This window comes from Malaclemys terrapin, chromosome 13 (genome assembly GCF_027887155.1).
Source record: "Malaclemys terrapin pileata isolate rMalTer1 chromosome 13, rMalTer1.hap1, whole genome shotgun sequence".
In the NCBI taxonomy this organism is placed as follows: Eukaryota; Metazoa; Chordata; order Testudines; family Emydidae; genus Malaclemys; species Malaclemys terrapin.
Window position 1 is genome coordinate 26,471,010 of NC_071517.1, and position 25,039 is coordinate 26,496,048.

At 51.5% G+C, this 25,039-nt stretch overlaps 1 protein-coding gene across 4 annotated transcripts in view; it reads left to right on the top strand.

Moving 5' to 3' along the window:
* GAS7 (growth arrest specific 7) overlaps positions 1–25,039 on the top strand; it is a 218,120-nt gene that overhangs the window by 74,838 nt on the left and 118,243 nt on the right. The window contains exon 1 of one of the 4 annotated variants that reach the window (XM_054047792.1): positions 11,289–11,546. The exons of the other annotated variants lie outside the window; for them this stretch is intronic. Within the exon in view, the coding sequence (XP_053903767.1) occupies positions 11,523–11,546 (24 nt within the window). The 5' untranslated portion in view covers positions 11,289–11,522. Of the gene's footprint in view, positions 1–11,288; positions 11,547–25,039 lie in introns of those variants that run through there. 4 annotated transcript variants of the gene reach the window in all.

Below are 25,039 nucleotides of genomic sequence, written 5' to 3' on the forward strand. Positions count from 1 at the left end.
GATGGGAAATCAGGAGCCTGAGACTGACGGTCCCCAGGAACAATGGGGAGAGTCCAATGCTCCAGATCAGCCTGATTGACAGGGCGGGCAGGCTAATCAGGGAGTCAGGAGGCCAGAGGGGTCCCATCCTCCATGTGAACTGGAATGGCCTGAGTCAGACAGAGTGGGGCCGAGCTAAGGAGAGAGCAGGGGCCCGAGCTAAGTTGCTGGAAGCAGAACTGCAGCCCCAAAGCCAGAGCACAGCTCAGAGAGAGCAGACCTGCCCTGGGAGGAGACCTGCAGCAACCAGAGCCAGAGAAGTAGCCCAGGGAGCTGAAGGCAGAGCAGCAGCAGCCGTGCTGAGGCAGAGTGGAGCTGGAGCTGGGGCTGGGGCTGGAGCAGTCCGGAGCTGGGTGAGGTGAGCAGCTGGGGAGCGGAGGGAGACCTTGGGCAGAGGGCCCAGTGCAGGGAGACACCTCAGCTAAGAGGCTATGCAGGCCAGACTTGGAGGGGGGTCGTAACCCTGTCAGGGCGGGGGCAATGCTGGGAAAAAGGGTCCTGCTACCTAGAGCCTGAGAGCGTGTGGCCACCGCCGGGGGAGCAAGTGTCCAACCCCCAGCCTCTCTGCAGCACAGCCAGGGCCTGAGAAGGAGGCCTGGGACCTACAAGGAACAGACTTTGAACTGCCCTGATGTTCCAGAGACACTGTTTGTGATGTTCCCTGCCACAGAGCAGGGTGATCTGTTTTCCTTTAACTTTTCCCATTTTTCCTTATTCTTTTTTTTTTTTTTTAAATTAATTGTTAAACAACTTGTATTTGCTTTAAATTGTATGAAATGATCAGTGGGTCAGGGAGGTGCCCAGTGCAAAGAGAGTACCCCGGAGTGGGGACACCCTAGCCCCTGTCCTGGGTGACCACTGCAAGGTTGGGGGTCGAGCCCCCCAGGAATCCTGGGCCCAGCCTTGTTGGGGTTTACGAGGACTCTGCCAGACAGAAGAGTGGCAGGGGAGTCCTCAAGGGCAGGTAGGCCTCTGGGTAAAGGAAGTGGGAGCGAGGACTCAGATCCTTTCGTTAGCCCACTTCACCGGGGTAGTGCAAAAGCCAGGAAAGTTCCCCACAATAGCGGGACCATTCCCCCGCTTACATCAGCATGCTCTGGGGCAACGGCAGGACTGTACCAAAGAGGGTACTGATGTGCACCCATGGGGAGTGTCTTGCTGCTTGTGGTGATGGAGCCAGACCCGATTCTGGCCCTGGAGCCCGTACTCAGGAAGCAGTTTCCCTTTTCCTCATCTTACTGACAGCCCTAGTTTTGGCAGCTCCCCCATGTAGAGCAGCCAGGAGCCAGCAGCCCGCCCCAGCCACAGTGATCATCTGGCCACCCACTGTGCAGCCCAAGTGTCTCCCTTCTGGCCATGCCATTGCTCCGCTGCTGGGGCTGGAGGTTTGTGTCACTGGCTGCCTGGCAGCACTGAGATCTCTGTGCCTCACATTCAGCACAGCTCTGCAGCTGGCCTGAGCTGGGCCCTGTGTCTGCATGCATGCGGGGGGTGACTCATGCAGCACCAGGACTGCTCAACAACAGGCCTATTCTCCGCCGCAGGAGAGCACAACAAAGCCCCTTAGAGACTGGCCCAAGTGCTCTGGTTTGTACCAGGTGATGATGTCAGAGACGGGAGCTGGGACCATCCCCCTGCAGTCTAGTGGATGGCTTTGCAGGGCGACATCCTGGGCCAGTTTGCACTGTGGGCCCTGAGCCCGCCCAGTGTAAACACACCTGATTGGCGTCCAGCTCAGAGCTGGGGTGGTGGGCCCTTCCCCTCACCTCTAGAAGGACCTTCTTCCAGGACCTGGGGGCCTTGGCCCCTCCTAGGCGAGGCTCTGAGTTCTCTGCGGGCAGCGGTGGATTCCGGCAGAGGCCCACTCGCGGGCTGCTCCATGCCGTTAGCCCATTTGCAGGTGCCAGTCTGAGGCAGAGCCTGTCCTGATTGGCAGCCCCGATAGAGCAGCCCCAGCACTGGCAGTCCATCTGTCAGCCAGTTAGCAGCAGCTTCACACTTAGTCAGATGTGGCCATGGGGCATGGCCTCCCTTGCCCCTCACTGCCCTGGGGATGTTCCCCTCAGCTGCACACCCTCTCACTTTATTCTCTGAGATATTTAAAAGCAGGCAGCTTAGGTGTGCCAGACACCAAGGTGGTGAGGAAAGTGTGGGGCTGGTGATGTTCAGCCCTGGCCCTCTCCTGTCTCTCTGGACAAAGGCCTAGTCTCTTGGCCATGTGGTAAGCACAGGGGGGCTGGGCAGTGAATCAAGGGGTTGTCCTACCATCAGCCTGTGCTGGGATCATCTGGCCCTGGTCCCCAGACCCTGCTGCTCTGGGGGTGTGATGGAGCACAGAACATCTTGTCCAAATCCAAATCCCCCTCATTTTCCAAGAGCTGAGGAAAATGACAATGCAGTGCACTCAGGGCCTCCACTGATATATTGTACAAACTGAGTGCTAAATAAACACCCATTGAGACAGGGAGAAATCCATGTTGCACGGAAGATCAGATGAATGGGAAGAAAGCCTGTCTTCTAGTTGTGTGGGGGCAGGGGACTCTCCGTGGTGGGGAGAGGTTTACAAACAATTGAAGGACATAGGAAACCTCTCAGGCACTGTGGGAGGGTGGCTGTGCCATGGGAGGGATGGCAGAGTTCCGGGATGGAACCGGACTGCACTGTGTGGGAGGGCATGCATTAAAAGCCAGCTCCTTCCTCACAGGCAGGCCCACCGCTAACAGGAAGGCAAGGAGACATTTGCCTCCTGAACAATCTTCGGGGCGGGGGGAGCAAATTACTGTCAGAAAGGCCAAAATATGTACAAAGTTCCAGTGTTAAGCAGTGGAACAGGAGACTATATAAATTATCAATCACAGCAAAATGCTGACCCAGTAGCCAAATGTTGTTTTTTTGCACTTAAAATGCAAGATTTTCAAGGGGTTTGATTAGCCCTGGGGCTCCTGGAAGGTTGCTTTTTAAATAGCAACATCATAAACTCATAAACTTTAAGGTCAGAAAGGACCATTATGATCATCTGGTCTGACCCCCTGCATGCTGCAGGCCACAAAACCGTCCCTACCCCTTCCCTTGACTCTGCTGTTGAAGTCCCCAAATCCTGTGTTTTAGTGACTTCAATTGGCAGAGAACCCTCCTGCTAGCAATCCCTGCCCCATGCTGCGGAGGAAGGCGAAAAACCTCCAGGACCTCAGCCAATCTACCCTGGAGGAAAATTCCTTCCCGACCCCAAATATGGCGATCAGTAAGACCCCGAGCATGTAGGCAAGAGTCTCCAGCCTGACCCTTGTTAGCCATTATACTATTTACCTGCCATTGCTCGGTATTCCTTGGCTAATATGTTTTACCATTAAACCATTCCCTCCATAAACTTATCTAACTTAATCTTAGAACCAGACAGGTCCCTCGCCCCCACCGTTTCCCTCGGAAGGCCTTTCCAATATTTCACCCCTCTGACAGTCAGAAACCTTCGTCTAATTTCAAGCCTAAACATCCAGGGGCTTCAGATTACCCGCCCCCCCCTCCCCAAATTGATGGGACTCTAGCCTGGGCCCTGCTCAGGGTGATTTAATTCTGTTCAAGCAGTCTCATCCAACCTCCATTCAGCAGAGAGAGCTGCCACCCCCTTAGGCTGTGCCACAAAGCCCACGGAGCTGCAGAGGCACTGGGAGCTGCCCCAGCCTCCCCTCTGTGCCTGGGGCCCGAGTGCTGCTGCCAGCTGATCACTGTCCTTCCTGTGTGCAGCGGGTTGAAGGCTGCCAGGGAGAAGCACTGGAGCTGAGCATGTGCACACAGTGTAGTGGGCACAATGAAAATGTCTCTGCAACTGGTGAAAACTTTCCAAACATGAAAAACTTCTGAACGGTGCCTGCTGTGCATGCTCGGGGGAGCCCAGGCTGGTGTGAACGGCGCCCACTGAGCATGCGTTGGGGTGGCCAGGCTGGTGTGAACGGTGCCCGCTGTGCATGTTCGGGAGGGGCGGGGGGCAGGCTGGTGTGAACAGTGACTGCTGTGCATGTTCGGGGGGGCCAGGCTGGTGCGAACAACGCCCGCTGTGCATGCATTGGTGGAGGGGGGCAGGCTGGTGCAAACGGCGCCCGCTGTGCATGTTTGGGGAGGGGGGCTGCGAACGGTGCCCGCTGTGCATGTTCGGGGGGGGGGCCCAGGCTGGTGCAAATGGCATCTGCTGTGTGAGTGCTGGGGGGCCCAGGTTGGTGCACTTTGGGGGCCCAAACTGTAGTTTTCTATCCCATTAGCTCAGCTCACCTGGATCCTTCCCTAGCTCTGCTCCCCCCAGCCCACAGAAGTTCATAAGTATGAGACTCTGTGTGCACTAGAGCTGATATTTCGCCGGAAATTGTGTTTGTTTCGACCTGATGCTGAGTCCAGTTTTCTTGCTGAAATGAAAAATCCAAATAATTTTGTTTGTCCACAAACAATTTTTTTCTGCTTTTTTCATTTCATTTTGGGTTGTTTTCAGGGAATTCACTTTTTTCCCAATCAGCTGAAGTTGGAAACAGAATGCCCGTTCAGAACGATAAGTCGGAGCAATTCACGTCAAACCAGCCAAGCTGAAACTGTTTGCCAGAAACAGGCCTTTTCACTGACAGTTTTTTGCCTAGCTCTAGTCTGCACAGGGTGCAGCTAACTTGGGGAGCTAACATCACCCCAGTTGGCCTGTCAACCAAACACCTGCTGAGTAGGGTGCATGTGGCACATAGGCTTGTATCTCAACTCCTCATCATTTCCCAACTAAACCTCACAAACATTCCCTTCAGTTCTACATACTGACTGCCCCCCTGCAGTGCTTTCCAGTGCAAACACCAGCTCATCCCTCCCCAGGCAGCAGCCGCCATGCAGATTGTCATCACAGGAAACAGGTTTGTCCTGGAACCCTTCCAAGAGTCTTGGGATCAGATATGAGCATAAAGGGTGTTTGATTCCCTGAATACAGGAAGGGAAAGCAAAAGGGGGCAAATAAACATGCTTGTTGTTTGTCATACTGAAGAGTGATTCCAACAGTGACTCTCAACCTTTCCAGACTACTGTACCCCTTTCAGAAGTCTGATTTGTCTTATGTACCCCCAATTTTCACCTCACTTCAAAACTACTTGCTTACAAAATCAGACATAAAAATACAAAAGTGTCACAGTTATTGAAAAATTGCTGACTTTCTCCTTTTTACCATATAATTATCAAATAAACTATTTGGAATATAAATATTGTACTTACATTTCAGTGTACAGTATACAGAGCAGTGTAAACACGTCATTGTATGAAATTTTAGTTTGTACTGACTTTGCAGGTGCTTTTTATGTAGCCTGTTGTTAAACTAGGGGTATGTCTAGTCTATGAAGTTGTCAACAAAACGTTTGTCTTTCATGGGTACTTAACCCCTCGCCCCGTGAAAGACAAAAGTTTTGTCGATGCAAGTGGCAGTGTGAATGCGGCTTTGTCGGCAGGAGCGCTCTCCTCAGCCCAGAGCCCGTACCCCCTCCTGTACCCCTAGCTCTGAGCCCCCCCAAACCCAGAGCCTAGGGTTACCATATTTCAGCAAGCAAAAAAGAGGATGGGAGGAGCCCCGCCCCTGTCCTGCCCTAGCCCCCCACCCACTTCCCACCCCCGTCAGAACCCCCAACACTCCCCCCCGCTCCTTGTCCCCTGACTGCCCCCTCCTGGGACCCCTGTCCCTAACTGCCCCCCAGGACTTTACCCCCTACCTAAGCCTCCCTGTTACTTATCCCCTAACTGCCCCCTCCTAAGACCCCCCCCAATGCCCCCCAGGACCCTACCCCCTACCTGTACCCTGACTGCCCAAAACCTTATCCACACCCCCAGAAAGCCCCCCCCCGAACTCCCGACCCCCCCCATCTCTTGACTGCCCCCTCCACAACCTCCCTGCCCCTTCTCCGACCCCCTGGCCCCCTTGTTGTTGGCCTTTCTTCACCTAATGTCTCGGTGAACTTGCTCAGGAACTGCCTGAGCCGCTGGGCAGCAGCGGTGGAGGAGCTCCAGACTGCCGGAGCCGATCTGCGATGCAGGGAGGGAGGGAGGGAGTGAGCTCTGCTGCAGGGGGAGGAGGGACTCTCTCTCGCTGTCGGAACCCCATGTAAGTGGCACCATCCGGCTGCCCTGTTAGCCGCGCATGCTCTGCATGGGGGGGGGGGTGGGGGGAGTCCGGACATTAACAAATTCCCCCCGGATGCTATTTTTAGTTCAAAAGTCTGGATATGTCCGGGGGAATCCGGACGAATGGTAACCCTACCAGAGCCCCCTCCTGCACCCCAGAGCCCACACCCCCACCCAGAGCCCTCACCCCCTGCTCTACCCCAACTCCCTGTCTCAACCTGCAGTCCCCTCCCACACCAAATCCATTGGCCCCACCCCCCAGCTTGGAGCCCCCTCCTACACCCCAAGCCCCTCATCCCCAGAGCCCGCACCCCCAGCCAGAGCCCTCACCCCTTCCTGCACCCCCGCACCCTGAACCCCTCATTTCTGGTCTCACCCCGGAACCTACACCCCCATTGAGAGCCCTCACCCCTTTCCGCACCCATTTCCAGCCCAGTGAAAGTGAGTGAGAGTGGGGGAGAGTGAGTCACCGAGGGAAGGGGAAAGTAGTGAGTGGGGGATGGGGCCTCAGGGAAGGGGCGGAGCTAGGGTGTTCAGTTTTGTGTGCTTAAAAAGTTGGCAACCCTACCTCCATCGCTCTGTGAGCCTGGCCTGGAGCGAGGGTTTGGAGCCTCCATTGCTCTGTGAGCCTGGCCTGGGGTGAGGGACTGGGGCCTTGGTTGCTCTGTGACCTGGGGCGAGGGACCGGAGTGTCTATGAGCTTGGCCTGGATGCTGAGGGGAACAGGCTTGGGGATGACCTAATGTCTAGTGTGGGAGTGGGGGCTACAATTTCTCTTCCAGAGGCTGGTGGAGGGATGGGGAGTGGAAATTGGGCAAGGAGTTTCACAGGATCTTGCAGCACTTGAAACTTGGGTGCAGCACCAGGTCTGTCTGCGTCTCTGACCCTGTGGTACCACTCTGCTGCCACAGCGTGCCAAGGGATACAGTGGGCAGGCCAGTACCAACCCAAGAATCATACTAACTAGGAGTTGTGTTGGTTGCCATAACAACTGAGAGGATGTGCTGGAAAGCTCACATGACCCGCTCCACTTTCTAAATATAAAACCTGCTTTCACACAGTGTATCTGAGACAAGGGGCCAAATATTGTGTAAGAACAAGCAGGGGAAAAGCAGAAATGCAGAATGGAGGAAAATACTGCGATAGGCACAGCTGGGACCCTGTGCTGGGCTCTGTGGGTGCCCAGGACACTAGCCATGGCTGAAACCCTCCACCAGGCTCTGTGGGTGCCCAGGACACTAGCCATGGCTGGGACCCTGCACCAGGCTCTGTGGGTGCCCCAGGTCCCCCTCCTCTTGCCCCATCTGTTGCTTGTTGCCACAGTGAATTTCACTCACATGTTACTCTCTGAGTCCCGGCAACAAATGTCCCAGGGCCATGTGGGCCAACAGCGAAATGGCTGTTTCTTGTGTTTTTCAACCATTGAACATGTCTCCCTTTTTGGCTGAGCCCTGAGCAGGGCCCGCTCCCTTGGCCACTGGTGCTATCCAGCTGGCACTGGCATCAGGGCTCCTGCAGAGGAGTAGAGCATTTGCCAGTGTTGCTAGGGCTCCTCCTCCTCCTTCCTCCCTGACCCCTTGCTCACTGTTCTGGTGAGGTGACCCACTTTTAGCTTTGCTCTGGGTCACCCAAAGGCATCTGATCTTCCCTCACCTGCATCTGTGAGTTGGCAGGATCTTGGGCTTCCACTGCATGCCTGCTGTGGGTACCAGTGTGAGTGTATCGGTGTCCCTGGGACTGGGTCAGGCACCCTGCATGGGCATTGCATAGCGAAGCACCCCATCCTTCTTGAGTGTGGAACCTGAGCCCGCGATCTCAGTGTGGTCAGGCCCTGCCTGTGTGGCTAGAGGTTCCCTGCCCTTTGCTCTGCTGGTGGCTGAGAGCAGTGCTCCCTGGGGCTGCGCTTGTTGTTCTCCTTTAACTTTTGCTTTGCCTGAGGATGGGTTTCAGCAGGCCCCCCAACGGTGAGAGAAGGCTCTGGCAGTCAGGGAGTGCTGGGGTAGGGCTTGTCTTTCTCTCTCTGCTTCCTTTGGCTCCGTTGCTGGGGTCTCCTCCCTCCTGCCTTCACAGCACTGCTTCCATGGCACTGGAGGCATGAAAATACTCAGTGCCTCCAGCGACCGCCAGCCTCTGCTGCCCCAGTCCTGGCTCTGCTGCCCATATGCCTGCCCTCGCCTCTGCTACTGCCACCTCCACACCCAGCTGTCCCCCCACTTTTCTCTGCTCTTCCAGTGCCCCACTCCTGGCACCACCACTCCCATCTCTGCATCACTGCTGCCCTGTGTTGGCTGCTGCTATCCCTGTGCTCATCTCTGCCCCTTTGTTGTTCCCACACCAACCTCTGCACACAGTTGCCCTCATGCCTGCCCCAGCATTCCGGCACACCCTGTGCTGTGCTATTGGCTTATGAGAACTCCAGCCTCAGCGGTCAGCGAGGGAACGGCTCACCCTGTCTGTTGTGTGGGGGCAAAGCAGGATTGGTCCTTGCAGGACAGGACGATGTCTGGCGTGTTATCCAATTCCATTTGATTAGCTCTAGCAACCGGGATGGGGCCTCTCTCCCTTTCTTAGGGCCTTCCCTTTCACGCCTAACAGCTCCAGCATGGAAGTGACGTAGCCAACGTGTCCCCTTCCCTAACTTTGCCCTGTCACTAGGCAGATGGCACAGTTGGAGCTGCAGGCCTGGCTTGTGCTGCTGGCTCAGCCATGGTCGGACTATTTTGAACCAGCCAAACAACAGTGGGAGATCGCAGGGTCCATCTAGTCTGCAGCCATAACCCTGTGGCGGGGGGCCTCGGAGCCTGGCTCAGCTGCCTAGGGCTCATGAGACTTGTGCTACAGAGCTAAAAATAGCAGTGTAGACATTCCCGCCGGGTTTCAGAGCCCAGGCTCCACTGGGTAGCTGCAGTGACCTGCGTTGTGGGGTTGTGAGTGGTGAGTCAAGTCCTTACAGCTCCTCAGCTGGGAGGGACCAGGAACACATGCCAGAGGATGGTTCTTGTTACTCCTAGTCCTACCCCTTGTGCCCGCTACACAACCCCTCTCCTTCCTGAGTTACACTTGCAGATATTTGTCCCATGCCCTAAGCTTTACATCTCCCCTTGTTAGCACACCAGGCTGCCTGGGACAATAGGAGCCAGGGACTTGGATCTGTTTCTCCAGGCCGCTTTCCGCATCTGCTGCCTTGCTCGGAACTGTTCCCAGCTGGTCATTGTTTTCCCAGTGATGAGTTGTCCAGAACAGACCTAATTGTTGCAGGTGTATTTGCACCTCAGCCCTGTACAGAAGGACTAACCTGTCTCTCTTTCCTGGATGCCTTTGTGTATGCACTTCAAATATCCATTTACACTGGTGCCCTATCTCTTTGCAAACTCATGTCTAATTGGGTCCTCAGGATACCTGTTGCTGCCTCCTAGATTCCTCCCTCCCATGCAGTAGGGGTGTGGGGTCTGTTACCCCCGAAGGATCAGCAGCATTTGTCCAGGTGGAATCTTAGAGTGACACTGCTGCTGGGGGTCACTTTGTACTGCTTCTAAGTCCCCACTGAGGGTCAGAGATGCTCCTAATTTAGTGTCCTGTGCAAATGTCACTAGTGCCCTCTCCTAGCTCAGCTGTAAACATGTGACATCAGCTGGCACCTAGCACATGGGGGCGGGGGTTGGATGTGTTAACTCGAATTGTGTTTCTTTGGCAAAGCTCCAGCCCCGACTTTGCCAGCATGTGCTGTGAGCTACCGCAACTCTGGTGAGTTACACAGATGTTTCCTCTCTAGGATCCCTCCTTTTAATGTGGGTTTTCCTGTCGTTTGAAAATGGGAAACAGTTTTTCTCTGTTGAGCAAGCTGAACTCATCTCAAAGGGTCACCCAGCTTGGAAGGGCTCAGGGGCCATGTGCAGCACGAGTTCCCGCAGTCAGCTTTTGCTGTGTGAGGCACTTCCACCTTATCATGTCTAGAGAAGGCTCAGGCTGGTAGCTGGGCTGTGAAACTCTGCCAAATGTTCTGAGCAATACTGGCTTCTCTGGGTACTGGCGAACATCCAGGGAAGAGTAACTACAACAGGACCTTGCAAAGAATTCCTGGGTTGGGTGGAAATCCGAGAGGAAGGGCAAGTTCTGCGGGAGCCTGCTGAGCCAGCTGCCCCACATGCACGCTGGCTCTGCTGCAGGGCTGCCCACATACAGCGCAGCCAAAGTGCTGGGAGTGAGGGGTGGCAGCACAGGCCTCAGCGCTGCGGCTTCTGCTCTGCAAGAGATGCTTTTGTTCAAAAGGAATGACTCTGGGCCAGTTCTCTGGCCTGGTAGACAGGAGATCAGACTAAATGGTCACAGTGGTCCTTCCAGGCCTTGAAATCTATAAGACTCTATTAGTTGTCTTTGCTTGCTGAGGTTCAGATACCCGTATTAGGGATGGGTGGGTGTGTGATGCCACTGGAGGGCTAATTATCAATCTGCTCTGAGAAGTTACTTGATTTCTTGCCCTGGTATATTGGCCATAATGGAATGATTCTGCCTAGGTCTCCCTAGCTCGGAGTCTGGTCTCTGGTTATGTGGCTGTGGGAGCCCTGGTGCAAGGTTTCTGTGAAAGTAGTGAGCCTCTCCCCCAGCACCTTCCAGCTATCTCTGTCTCTCAAAGGAGCTGTGTTCAGAAACCCTGACTTCTCTGTTTCCCTCTGGGATTCCTCCCACATTTGCTGCCTCTTTCCCTGTGACATGCTGTGACCTTAGCCTGTGGGGTGGCAAGGGCCTGCCTACACCTCCTGACAGATACCGCTTGCCTTGGGGGAGAGGGCTTCTCAGGGATGGCAAATCAGACATGGGGTGATTGTCATTAGATGTCCTGGTGCCTCCCTGATCTGGCTGTGGGCATTTAGTTCCCTGCAAACATTCCCAAGGCAGAAGCATAGGGGCACAGGGTTGGAAGTTTTAAAAGAATTTTTTCCAAATGATATTTTAGCCCTTTTTCAGTTCTGCAAGTGCAGAGGGGAGTAGGAGGAGTCCCTGCAGTTACATGTCTTTCCTGCTCCTACAACTTTAAAATGCCCAGTTTCTTGCAATGACATGCTGCAGACAGTTAGTTCCTTAATGGGCCAATACATTTGGGTATTCCCCTGCAGGAGACAGTTGTCACTCCCATGCATGAGAGGAAGAGGCGGACTGTCTAGTCTTCTCCCAGCACTGCCACACTGTCATAGCCGGAGATTTTAAGGCCAGAAGGGACTCAACCAGACTGACCTCCTGCAGAACACAGGCCGGAGAACCTCGCCCAGTGACTCCTGCATCCAGCCAATAACTTGTGGCCGAGTCAGAGCAGAGCTGTTAGAAAGAGACAGACAGCCTTGATTAACAGACTCCGAGAGATGGAGGATCCACTAGGGCCCTGGGTAAGTTATTCCAGGGGTTAATTACCCTAACAATCAACAATTTGTGCCTTTGCTCCAGTCTCAAATTTCTCTAGTCTCAGCTTCCAGCCATTAGCTCTTGCTCTGCTTTTGTTGGCTAGACAATTTTCTCCTCGTGTAGGCACTTCTAGACAGTGATTTATAATTCTCATCAATTACCCTGTCAATAATTCTCCTGCCATAGAAGAACTGGAAACCATCATAATAAAAAGGCCTTGAAAAATCATACAAATGAGAGGTGGAAAAGCCATATTAGGTCAGCTGCCGCATCTCCCTCCTCCCCACGTGCCTCAGCCAGGGTTTCAAGGTACACAACCGCTAGTTTTATTGGTGTTGCAAAGCCCAGGAACAATGCTACATACTCTTGAGTGCCATCTTCTGATATCTTTTCAACTAACCTATAAAAAGAACAGGAGTACTTGTGGCACCTTAGAGACTAACAAATTTATTAGAGCATAAGCTTTCGTGAACACCTGTTCATGCTCTCTGTATGTGTGTATATATATCTCCTCAATATTTATTCCACCCTATATGCATCCGAAGAAGTGGGCTGTAGTCCACGAAAGCGTATCCTCTAATAAATTTGTTAGTCTCTAAGGTGCCACAAGTGCTCCTGTTCTTTTTGTGGATACAGACTAACACGGCTGCTACTCTGAAACTAACCTATAGTTTACATCTATCAGCTGGCCTGCTGGGTGACTGTAGGAGGTCACTTCACCTCTCTGTTCCTGTCCCTCTCTTGTCTGTCTGTCAGTTTAGACTGAATCTTCAGGGCAGGAGCTGGCTCTTACTCTGTGTTTGTACAGCCTTAGTCCAGCCCTGACCCATGTGCATATGTACCAAAGCTTTACAACAGCGAGGTTGCTGGTCATGTTAACCAGCCCTGTCTCATTATGTCTTGTGCTCCCCTGCCATTCTGGCTCCATCTCGTGTCTCTTGGCAGCAATCTGGGGCGGGGACCATCTTTGTCTCCTGTTTCTGTGCAGCACCGAGCTCAGCAGGACCCTGCTACCTGACCTGGCTTCCTAAGTGCTACAGTAACACAGATACATAATAATAATGAATGATGACACAGTCTTTAACAATGCTAGTTGAGATGTATGCAATGAATGCATGAAGTGGGTGTGAATAGGACAAATAGGCAGTGTGGCTGAAAATTAATGCCTATTTATGTAAATATATGTAATTTAGAATCTACTGTTTTATGTTGGCTCTCGACTGGACTCCTCCAGGCACAAAAGTATCTGAAAGCCATTGCTGCCTTCCCTCCGCCCCCCAGAATGCACCTGTGCATGTTGCACTTCCAGGAGGTGCAGACCCAGCCCCAAATTCCCCCCTCTCCTTGGAGGTGGGATTTACACTGACTATGCACTGGTGTCAGGCAGAGCAGTCAGGGCCAGGTGCTGTCAGTTGAACTCTTGTCTTTGTCCTTTATGGTCACACCCAGAATGTATGCCGAGCAGGGGAAATCATTTCTTTTCCCCTAGTCGATCCCAGTCATTTATATGCTTTAATAAGCTCAGAACTGCTTTCGTGTGGGCTTGTTTATGTCATTTGGCATATTTGTTTGTCTCTCCGTATTAGCTTAACCTAGAAGCAGGACAAAAATTACATGCAGGGGAAGGAGAGATTGTCATTTCAATTTGGGATTCAGAAATGATCAGGGGAGAGTAATTGACAGCACTAAAAAAATTCCTCAACAAAATCTTTGTACAGAAAGACTTAGGGCTGGGAGTACACAGCAGTCATGTAGGGCAGAATACATTTACAGGGATGATGTCATCACCCAAACACAGGCGTTATGAACCCAGGACATTCAAAGTAAGAAACCCAAACATGGATAAAGTCCAGAAATGCATGAAAGGCACCCAGACTGACATAACTCTGCCCTGCAGTGACAACATGTGGTTTGGAGGGGGGGAGGGGATCCTTGAGTCCAACATTCTCTGCTGTCAGCAAATACTGTGAATCCCACTAGCAAAAACCACTTCCCCCTCAAGTGGTTGGTTCACAGAGAGGATAACAGTCTACTACTGCTATCAGTTATTCAGTAGCTCAAGTGGCTGAGGTCTGTGCAGCGGATCTAAAGGTCCCAACCTTGCGGATGACAAACACTGTGGTCCTGCCATTTACATTTGTTTGGGTAGAGTATTGTTGGAAGAGGATCAGCTAAATGGAGACAAGGAGGACATTGGAGGGAAGAGCTGGGGAGGGCAACAGGGCAGGGGAGATGGAGGAGGGCAGGAAGAGGGAGGGAGGCTGCAGTGAAGAGACTGTGAGTGAAGTGGTGTGAGGGGGCTGGACCAAACAGTAAATCAGCACAGGACAGAGAATGGCCAGGGTGCAGCAAGTCGTATCATCAGTGTCCAATGGTCCCTGCTGCAGCACCTACTGAGTGAGGCTGCTTCTGTGCCTTCTCCTCCTGCCTTTTGTGTCTTTGGCCTCTGGGGCTGGCTCTTCTCTGGAATTCATTCTTCCTCAATCCCGCCTGGTTTAGGGAAGGAGGGCACTGCCTAGGCCCTACTGCCCCTCTGGTGGGCTGTCTCCCTTGGGCCGAGGATACGAAGATCTCCTTCTCCTGTGCACTGAGTGGGACGGGGTCCTGTGGAAAACTACTCTGGGAGGAGGGCATTCTGCGCGCGCGCACACACAGGGCTGCAGTAAGGTGGGGTGGGCAGCTGTAAATCGGCGGTCGTTAACTTTGCAAATGTCATGGCTTTAATACATTTGATAGTGATCTGAAGAGATGAAATCTCAACCTGAAATCTTTTGAAAGGTTCCCCTCTCAGCTTAGCTTCACTGGTGTGCGCAGACTGCCACATGCCATTGGGGAGCCGCGTAAAGCAGCCAGTGTGCACTGGCCAGTTCAACTGGATTGACTGCTGTTTGCATGGCCAGAGCATTGTGAATTGCATGAGTGCGCACCCCACTTCCTCTGCCCTCTTGTGCTTGACGTTTCCCTGCACACCCCCTGGAAATTCCCATTGACCATGCCCCCCTCCATTCTTCTGAGCTCACATGTGCTGCATCCCCTGCTGACCCCCTGCCTAGCCTTCCCCACCTTCCTGCCCTCCCTGTGGGGTAGATCTGGTACAAGGGGTAGTGGCTGAAAAGAAATATTTCAGATTAATGGTAATTTTGGCCATTATTTTTCATAACAAAGTTTCTCTGTCACCAGAGGTGGCACATAAAATCTCCATCAGAGAAACACATGAAGAATTCCCTCTGTCAAAAGACAAGGGGTGATACAGGGCATTACAGTTCTTTAAGTGCCTATTTTACAATGAATCTTAACTCCTAAACTAATTAACAGATTAACTTTAATCCATTCTGTGCTCAGAGTAAGTGCTGCATGTTGGGGGAGGAGACACTGAGTGCTTTGTACATACCCGAGAGGGTGAATCCCTGCTTTGAGTGCAAAAACCAACTAGTGGGAAGGGATCCTGTGGAGGACTAAGCCTTGAAGGTCTAGACCTGCAGCTCCTGCCTTCATGTGTGATTTTATCGTGTTGTTATGGATCATCCTTGCCTCTCCTGGGACTGTTTGCAATATTCAGGTTGTGAGAGTCTGGAATACTCCCTTGTACATAGTACAGCCCTTGTGCATAGTATATCCAAGGCAAACATGCTACTTCTTGGCTATGGGAAGCTGCAAAGCCACGACTTCTTTCTTACTTACTTCTGTCCAGCCCTTGGCGGCACTGCACTGGGTGCGTGGGTGTGCCAGTGTTGGTGGGAGGCTTGGCAGCATGAAGCAGCACAGCACATTCTGCCTGCCTGACCCAGCCCTGCCAGCCTCCCCTCCCCCTCCCCCACCCACAGCTTGTCCGTGATATGCCACTTCCGCCTCTGCTCAGTATTTCACAAGCAGGATGTTTTAAGCAAAGTTGGTTCCTCATGCTTCCAGGCGAGAAATAACCATTCCCCTGAAATTTCTCTGGCATGTGACGTTCCCAGCATATGGACGCCTCCACACAAAGTGGCGATTGTCTCTGACTGAAGGGATGTGTTACAGGGGGCGCCTTCACTCTTGTCTTCTTGCCCTGCAGAATCTGTGCTGACTGCACAAGTTGTGCAATCACAGTGCCATTGATTTTGAGTTCTCTCCACCAATACCACTATAGTCCCTGTGCAGCAGCCTATTACAATATCCTCTGTGCTTTAGGCACTGCAGGAGCTGAGGGGAATGGAGGCCTCCCTTTCCTGAGGCCACTGGGTGACTTGGTGCAGCTAGCCCTGTTCCTCTCTCTCCCCTCTGGCATTTCCTTCCTGTGCCTCTTTATCTGACTTGGACTGATGGACTATTTATCCCACCCAGCCCGGTTAGCTAATTACCCCCAATCAGCTTCCTCTCGGGCACAGATCGGCAGCTAAGTGATCCCCTGTTCACTCCCTGCACTCTGTTCCAGTGGTTTGACACAGTGTGATGGGTTTTCCCAGGGTGCAACCTGAATTGGGGTACTGCTGAGCTCTCTTTGCCACCAACCCGGGCTCCCTCTCACACTGTGATGTTGTTGCTAAGCCACAAACTTCTGTCAGGTCCTGCATTTACACAGGCATCCACAGGCAGGGACACACTCAAAAGAGTTACATGAATGCTTCTCCCAGCCACTCATAAACCAACAATAGAGAGGCTCCAGCCAGTTCCCCCCCAGCTCCCCAGCCTTGCACCCCAGAACTGTACCATCTTGCCCTGGTCAGACGCCTGAGCAGTATACATTTATAACCTAGTCTGCCCCTCCCTCACTGTGGAGAGGACATGCACCAGTTTTTGTTCCTGAGCAGATTTCCCAAGCACTTCAACCAAAACACACTGTTTTCCCTAAAACATAAAACAGGTGGTTCTTCGAGTGGTGCCCTGTGGGTGCTCCACTCTAGGTGTTGGTGCGTCCCTGCGCCACAGATCGTAGATTTTTTGCAGCAGTACTCGGTCGGGGGAAGGGCGCGCACAGGAGCTGTCTTGTGCAGCCGTTAGTGCCTCCTGTAGTGCGCACACCCCCGACCATCCCCTCCGTTCCTTCTCAACCGTCCTCGGCTGCAGACGGAGCTCCGCGGCAATGCTCTCCTTGATACCTTCTGGGGGGAAAAGAAAAAGTTACAAGTTACATAGGAACTTCTTATTAGTCTATACACCTCTACCCCGATATAATGCAACCCAATATAACACGAATTCGGATATAACGCAGTAAAGCAGTGCTCCGAGGGGGTTGGGGGGTGGGCAGGGCTGCGCGCTCCATCAGATCAAAGCAAGTTCTATATAACTTGGTTTCACCTATAACGCGGTAAGATTTTTTGGCTCCCGAGGACAGCGTTATATCGGGGTAGAGGTGTACTTAGTTACATAGTTTCATTAGTATTAGTCTATACATAGTTCCATAGATTCATTAGTTCCTCTCAGAGGTTTTTCTTAAAAAAAAGATCTTTACTTAGTTCTCAGTTTAAGAATAGCTCTACGGTTTACCACTGCAATTAACTCCCACCCTCATCTATCGAGAGTGGGGGAGAGGCTTAACTGAAGTCAGGCCGGGCTCAACAGGGTTTAAAAAGTGTGACTCCTGCCGTGAACCGATGCTGGTCTCTGATGGCCACGCATCCTGCATCCGCTGTCTAGGAGAAACTCATATCTCCCAGAAATGCATACATTGCAGCAACTTGAAGTCAAGAGCAAGACGTGATAGGGATCTCCATTTGAAAATGCTTCTGATGGAGAAATCCCTCCAACCTCCGCAAGAGACGTCCTCCAGGGATCCCATAAACCGAGATCCCTAAGTGATGATAAAGCTCTGACTTCCAAAACTAGCTTTTACTGACAGGGCGGCGCTCCGGGTCTTTGGCGGCACTTCGGCGGCGGGACCTTCACTCCCTTCGGGTGTCTTCGGCAGCACTGAAGTTTCATCTCCAAAATGCCGCCGAAGACCCGTGGAGCGAGTGAAGGTGCCGCCGAAGATCCGGAGTGCTGCCCCATCAGTAAAAGCGCCGCAGCTGGTGGTACCTTTTTTTTATTTCCGCTCCCCCTCTTCCCTCCACCTGCCTACGCCACTGAGCGCAACACAGGCAGCGGCACCGCGATCAGTGCTGCCGCCACCGGCACTGACTCCAGACTTGATGCTGGCGAACAAGCCAAATCCGGCACCAGTCAATGGAGTCCAATGGTCGACTGCAACCCCAAGGCGGGACCAGTGCAACTCCTACATCATGCTGACATAGCGGTTTCTTCTGCACTGCATTCACCACTGCTCAGCACCGAACACTCCCCGAGCTACAGAGCATGGTACCATCCTTCATCTCCTGCATCGATCTCCATGCATAGTGGGGAGGAAGGAGATGTGCAGTACAACTGCTTCTCCTCCCAACGTTCATCACCATCACAGATGAGACCTACATGGAATGCTGTGAAGCCTAAGCGTTAATGCCTCCAAGCATTTACAGCCCTGGTATGCACAGCACTGGCTTTACCTGCTATCGCCTTACCCCATGCAATGGCCACAATGGGGTCCTTGGGCAACATACCAGAACCCATATTCTGGCCCCTCTTCCCCAGTCAGAAGAGGATTCAGAGTACATCCATCCTTACCACTCAGAGAAACCTCTGACCCCCCCTAAGACAGAAATAGAAGAGGAAGAGATACTATCACAGGAAGACCTGGATGATTCACAACCTGCCCCACACTCATCTTCTGCACCAGAGGAAGCGGTGACGCCATCTCCTCCGACGGTACCAAATGACCTGAAACAGTTCCAAGAACTCTTCAAAAGAGTAGCAAACAGCTAAGAAATTGCCTAACATGAGGTGCAGGAGAAACAACATAAGTTGTTAAAAATCTTACATCATCGGCCAAGATCGCCCTCCCCATGGATGAGGCTATAATGGAGCCTGCGGAGGCCATATTGCAAACACCAGCATCGGCACCACCCACCAACAAAAGGGCTGACAGGAAATACTTCGTTCCAGCCAAAGGCATGGAATTTTTGTCTTCACACCCTCAAGCCTATTCTCTGGTAGTAGAGGCTGCCAATCAGTGCAATAAATAGCCTCATTTCCACTCAACACCACAAGATAAAGAACACAAGTTACTGGACCTCTTTGGGCATAAAGTTTACTCGTCAGTCACTCTTCTGCTCAGAGTTGCCAACTATTCTGCTCTACTAGCAAATTACGACTACTCTAACTATAGTAAAATACAAGAGCTCGTGGAAGACCTCCCCGAGCACAAACGTCCTCAACTCAATGCCATTATTAATGAGGGTCAGATAATAGCCCGCACAGCGCTGCAAGCCTCGATGGATGTAGTGGACACAGCTGCCTGAACAACCGCAACAGCTGTGGTTATGAGAAGAACATCATGGTAGCAAGCTTTGGGAATTCTGAAAGAACTACAGCTAAAAGTGGAGGACCTTCCGTTCGATAGGGATAAACTATGATCGTCTCAAACAGACGGCGTACTCCATACCATGAAGGACTCCCGAGTGACGCTGAGTACGCTAGGCATACACCCACCACCTGACAAACGCCCACGCTTTACACCATACCAGAGGTCACAAGACACCTCGTTTAACTGTCAACAACCACGATACTTCACTCAGAACAGACCCAAACAACGGGCTCAGAGATGACGAGCTCCACAGAACCAGGCTTCGTCCAACCATCCATCTACATCTAAGCCACAATTTTGAAGAATTGGTCGAGGGTATACACGACCTCCTGACACCTCTAGCGCCAACAGATACTCCATCCCACAGCTTTGGTCACTGCTTACACCCATTTTACCGTGCCTGGGCTGCGATAACCACAGATCAATGGATATTGGAGATTATACAATCTGGTTACACCATCCCTTTCACAACCACCCCACCACCATCCCCTTCCCCATCCCTCCTCAGGAACCCCTCTCACGAGCACCTTCTGCAACAGGAAGTAGACTACCTCCTACTGCTGGGTGCTGTAGAACCAGTACCACACCAATACCGAGGGAAGGGTTTTTACTCCAAATATTTCCTGACAGAGAAGAAAGGAGGGGGATGGCGACCAATCTTAGATCTCCGAAAACTCAACAGGTTCGTATGCAACCACAGGTTCAAAATGGTCACTCTGGCCACAATAATCCCAGTGCTAGATGGGGAGGACTGGTTTGCAGCCCTCAACCTCCAAGATGCATACTTCCCTATTACCATACATCCTGCCCACAGATGGTTCCTGCAGTTCACAGAAGGACCCAACCACTACCAATACAGGGTCCTTCCCTTCGGACTATACACTGCTCCCTGCATAGTCTCAAAAACAGTCACGGTAGTAGCAGCAGATTTATGATGCAAAGGAGTCATAATCTTCCCCTATTTAGACGATTGCCTACTCAAAGGTGTCAATCGACAAGAAACGGCATGCATGCTGAAGATGACAATAGACCTGTTTCACCAGCTAGGTCTACAGATCAACAAAAAGAAATCCACACTAGAACCAACCCAGTGACTGGAGTTTATCGGAGCCAACCTAGACTCCATACAAGCCAAGACAATATTACCAAACCACAGATTCACTACATTGACAAATCTTATTTCCACAGTGACCATCAGTCCACAAACTTCAGTGAGGACATGCCTTCAGATTCTGGGACATATGGCAGCTACGACTTTCGTAGTAAAGAATGCCAGACTCCATATGCGCTGTCTGCAGCACTGGTTGAGCATGGTCTATGCACCCAGCAAACACTCTCTCAACAGATGTGTGACACTACCACCAAGGGTTATTCTCTCCCTACAGTGGTGGGCACAACCAGGGGATGTATGCTCAGGGATTCCTTTCAACAAGACCCCCCGTCAGTGACTATTACAACAGATGCCCCTCTGATAGGTTGGGGCTCTCACTTGGGTCACCACAATGTACAAGGCAAGTGGTCCATGACGGAAACCTGACTACATATCAGTCTCCTGGAACTCCGCACGGGACACAATGCATGCCGCCACTTCCTCCCACTCATATGACAGACCTCAATCTCTATTCTCACCGACAATGTGGCGTGCATGTTTTACATCAATTGCCAAGGGGGAGCCAGGTCTCACTCGCTATGCATAGAAGCCATGAACTTATGGAACTTGTGCATCCGCGATAATATAAATATCACAGCATCATGCCTACCGGGCTGCCAAAACACTACAGCTGACAACCTCAGCAGGCACTTCTCACAGGAACATGAGTGAGAAATCCATGACAGTGTTCTCAACACGATATTCCAAAAATGGGGTCACCCAGTAATCGACCTGTTCGCCTCAGCAACAAACTACAAATGTCCACTCTTGTTTGCTCTAGGGCAGGCCTGGTGCTGGAATCATTAGGGGATGCCTTCCTCATCCCGTGGAACGCGTTGCTCATGTATGCCTTCCCGCCGATACCGCTGATCCCACGGGTCATCCGCAAGATATGACTTGACAGAGCATACATCATTCTCAGTGTCCCCACAATGGCCCAGACAGACTTGGTTTCTGTACTTGTCACACCTAGCAGTCTGTGCCCCACAACCGCTGCCCTTACGAACGGACCTCCTATCCCAGAACAAGGGCCTGACACTCCATCCAAACCCAGCAAAGCTCCATCTCAAAGCATGGCTCCTGTGTGGTTCCAACATGGAGAATTGATCTGCTCGGAGAAAATAAAACAGGTATTACTAAATAGCCGTCGCCTCATCACTAGAAATACTTACCGCCACAAGTGGAGAAGATTCTCCCTTTGGTGTCAGCAAAAACAGCTGGATGCCACCAAGGCGCCTCTATCTATGATTCTAGACTACCTACTAGAACTGAAGGAAATGGGGTTAGCCGTAAGTTCTATTAAAGTACACCTGGCTGCCATCACGGCCCTCCATGAACAGATAGAAGGGGCTTCAATATTCGCTCACCTGATTACACAGTGCTTTCTCACAAGCATACAGAACATGTACCCAGAAATACGCCAACCTACACCACAATGGGATCTCAGTCTTGTGCTCAAATGTCTTACAAGACCACCCTTCGAACCTCTAGCAACCTGCTCCCTGCTTCATATGTCAATGATGGTCACATTCCTAGTGGCAATCACGTCTGCAAGACATGACTGCGAAATAGGAGCGTTGATGGCTGAACCACCGTACATGGTATTTACCAAAGACAAAATGATGTTACATCCTCACCCAAAATTCTTGCAAAAAGTGGCTACACATTTTCATATTAACCAAACCATACACTTACCTGCCTCCTATCCCAAGCTGTAGCCTTCGACCTGGACAGAACTAAACCATTTAACAAGTCACCAAGACTATTCGTCTCTACAGCAGAGCGCTCTACAATATCGACCCAGAGACTCTCCAAATGGGTCTCTTCCTGTATTCAAACTTGCTACCACCTACATAACAAAGAACTCCCTGTGGGAATCAGATCCCACTCAACACGAGCCATGGCGACATTGATTGCATTCTTGAACAATGTCCCCTTAATTGACATTTATAGAGCTGCCATCTGGACATCAGAGCACACTTTCACATAGCATTACGCTATTATTCAAAGCCTTGTCTCAGATTCTATCATTGGCCTCACAGTGCTCTCATCACACACTTATACATACCGTTAACGGTACCAGTGAGAATTCAGAAACCAATACGCTTAATGCACTATCATTTATTTGAGAGAGAATCTCACAAGCAGTTAAGGTTACATAGTAGACATCTTTTTCTATAAGCCATAGCTCTCCAAGCATAAACCCTCAGTAACAGTATCCTGATTGGCAAACAAAGCAGGTATATCTACCGATTCTAGGGGCAGGTCTTCACTACCCGTCGCTAGCATAGATGCGATAAAATCGATCCCAATGGCGCTCCCCGTCGACTCCGGAACTCCAGCTTGTGAGAGGCGGAAGCGAAGTCGACGGGGGAGCGGCAGCGGTCGACTCGCCACCGTCCTCACGGCCAGGTAAGTCCACCTAAGATACGCCGACTTCAGCTATGCTATTCGCGTAGCTGATGTTGCATATCTTAGGTCGACCCCCCCCCAGTGTAGACCTGGGCTAGATGGAGACTTTTTCTCTTCTCTTCTTTGCCATCTCAGGTACTTGGTCTGTCAAGGGTCCCTCGAAGCAGAGTCTTGGTTACTCTGACAACCTCTGGTTCTAAGATCTCGCAAAGGTCCCTCGAGGCGGGGTGTCGGTTACCCCGACGACTTCTGTCTCACAGCCTCGAACCTCTTCAGATGTTAATTGGGGAATTCATCTGACTCATTTACTTTGCTTAGCACTTATCTACACCTCTACCCCGATATAACATGACCCGATATAACATGAATTTGGATATAACGTGGTAAAGCAGTGCTCCAGGGGGGGCACTCCGGCAGATTAAAGCAAGTTTGATATAACGCGGTTTCACCTATAACGGGATAAGATTTTTTGGCTCCCAAGGACAGCGTTATATCGGGGTAGAGGTGTACCTTTTTGTTTTCAAAGGAGTCACATGTTCCAGAAATATGCCTCATAGGCGTTTATTACTGGTTTTCTTCATAATTTTGGAAGGGATTGCAAAGCAGACACACAGACCAAAGCTCATCCATAGTTTACCCTTTCATAAATGATTCACTTAAACTCTTAGTGTGAGGTTATCCCAAAAGGGTCATTTTGGCCCATGTCAGCCATGTCAGAACCAATCCCACTGATCGCATCATCTTACGTGTTCTTTACTTTGTGAGCGGGTTCTCTGCTGATATATTCCAAAGTTTGGGGTTAAAACACACATGCCCATCGGGCCGTTGTTAACCATTCCAATGCAGTTTCAGCACCTCCAGTAGTTTTCCACATCATTCATCTAATGCTAAGAAAATTCTGCTCCCAGAATCCTCTAGCAAGTTCAGACATACCAAGCCATACCAAACTCATGCTTGCCACATTTATCCATATCAATGACAGCAATTCATAATAATTTGGCACCGTCTCAACAGTAGGCAGGGGCAGGCTGAGGTATCACACTCCAAGGCCTGGCAGTGGAATGGCATTGGGAAGCTGCTTGCCAGGCTGAAGTCTTTGGCTGGCAGCACAGGTGGTTTTGCCTTTCAGGGGGTGTTGCTGCCATTAAGGCTCCTGGGGCAGTTTTGTTCAGCATCTTCATTAATAATCTGGACGATGGGATGGATTACACCGTCAGCAAGTTTGTGGATGACACTAAGCCGGGGGGAGAGGTAGATATGCTGGAGGGTAGGGATAGGGTCCAGAGTGACCTAGACAAATTTGAGGATTGGGCCAAAAGAAATCTGATGAGGTTCAAGAAGGACAAGTGCAGAGACCTGCACTAAGGACTGAAGAATCCTATGCACTGCTACAGACTGGGGACCGACTGGCTAAGCAGCAGTTCTGCAGAAAAGGACCTGGGGATTACAGTGGACGAGGAGCTGGATATGAGTCAACAGTGCACCCTTGTTGCCAAGAAGGCTAACGGCATATTGGGCTGCATTAGTAGAAACATTGCCAGCAAATCGAGTGAAGTGATTATTCCTCTCTATTCGGCACTGGTGAGGCCACATCTGCAGTATTGCGTCCAGTTTTGGGCCCCCACTACAGAAAGGATATGGACAAATTGGAGAGAGTCCAGCGGAGGGCAACAAAAATGATTAGGGTGCTGGGGCACATGACTTATGAGGAGAGGCTGAGGGAACTTGGCTTATTTAGTCTGCAGAAGAGAAGAGTGAGGGGGGATTGATAGCAGCCTTCAACTACCTGAAGGGGGTTTCAAAGAGGATGGAGCTCAGCTGTTCTCAGTGGTGGCAAATGACAGAACAAGGAGCAGTGGTCTCAAGTTGCAGTGGGGGAGGTCTAAGTTGGATATTAGGAAAAACTATTTCACTAGGAGGGTGGTGAAGCACTGGAATGGGTTACCTAGGGAGGTGGTGGAATCTCCATGCTTAGAGGTTTTTAAGTCCTGGCTTGACAAAGCCCTGGCTGGGATGATTTAGTTGGTCCTGCTTTGAGCAGGGGGTTGGACTAGATGACCTCCCAAGGTCTTTTCCAACTCTAATCTTCTATGATTCTTTGACATCCTCAGGAATGAGAGCTTGGCTGAACTTTAACGGATATGCCAGTCACTCCCAGTGAGACAGGGGAAAGGCCAAGATGCTGTTGCCTCGTGAAGGAGCAGCCATGGGGAGCATGTCCAGCAGCACTTTCTTAACTTTCCTTCCCTTGAGATGGGAGGAAGGCTGTTAGGTCACTTACTCTGTCTCTGTGCTGTTGACAGTGATTCTTCCTCTCTGTCTCTATTCAGAGAGAGAGGTGTGTCTGCACAGTGCCCAGAACAAGTAGTCCCTGATCTAGTGCGGGGCCTGGAAGCAGAGCTGTCATGCCGATAGCACACAGCACTTACCCCACCTGGCAGCAGGGAGGGCAAAGCTGCTCCAGCAGGGCTCTTTTCTTTTGCAGTGTTACATTCCAGCAGGCCAGACATTGTACATGGGACTAGGCTGAGACAGTTCCC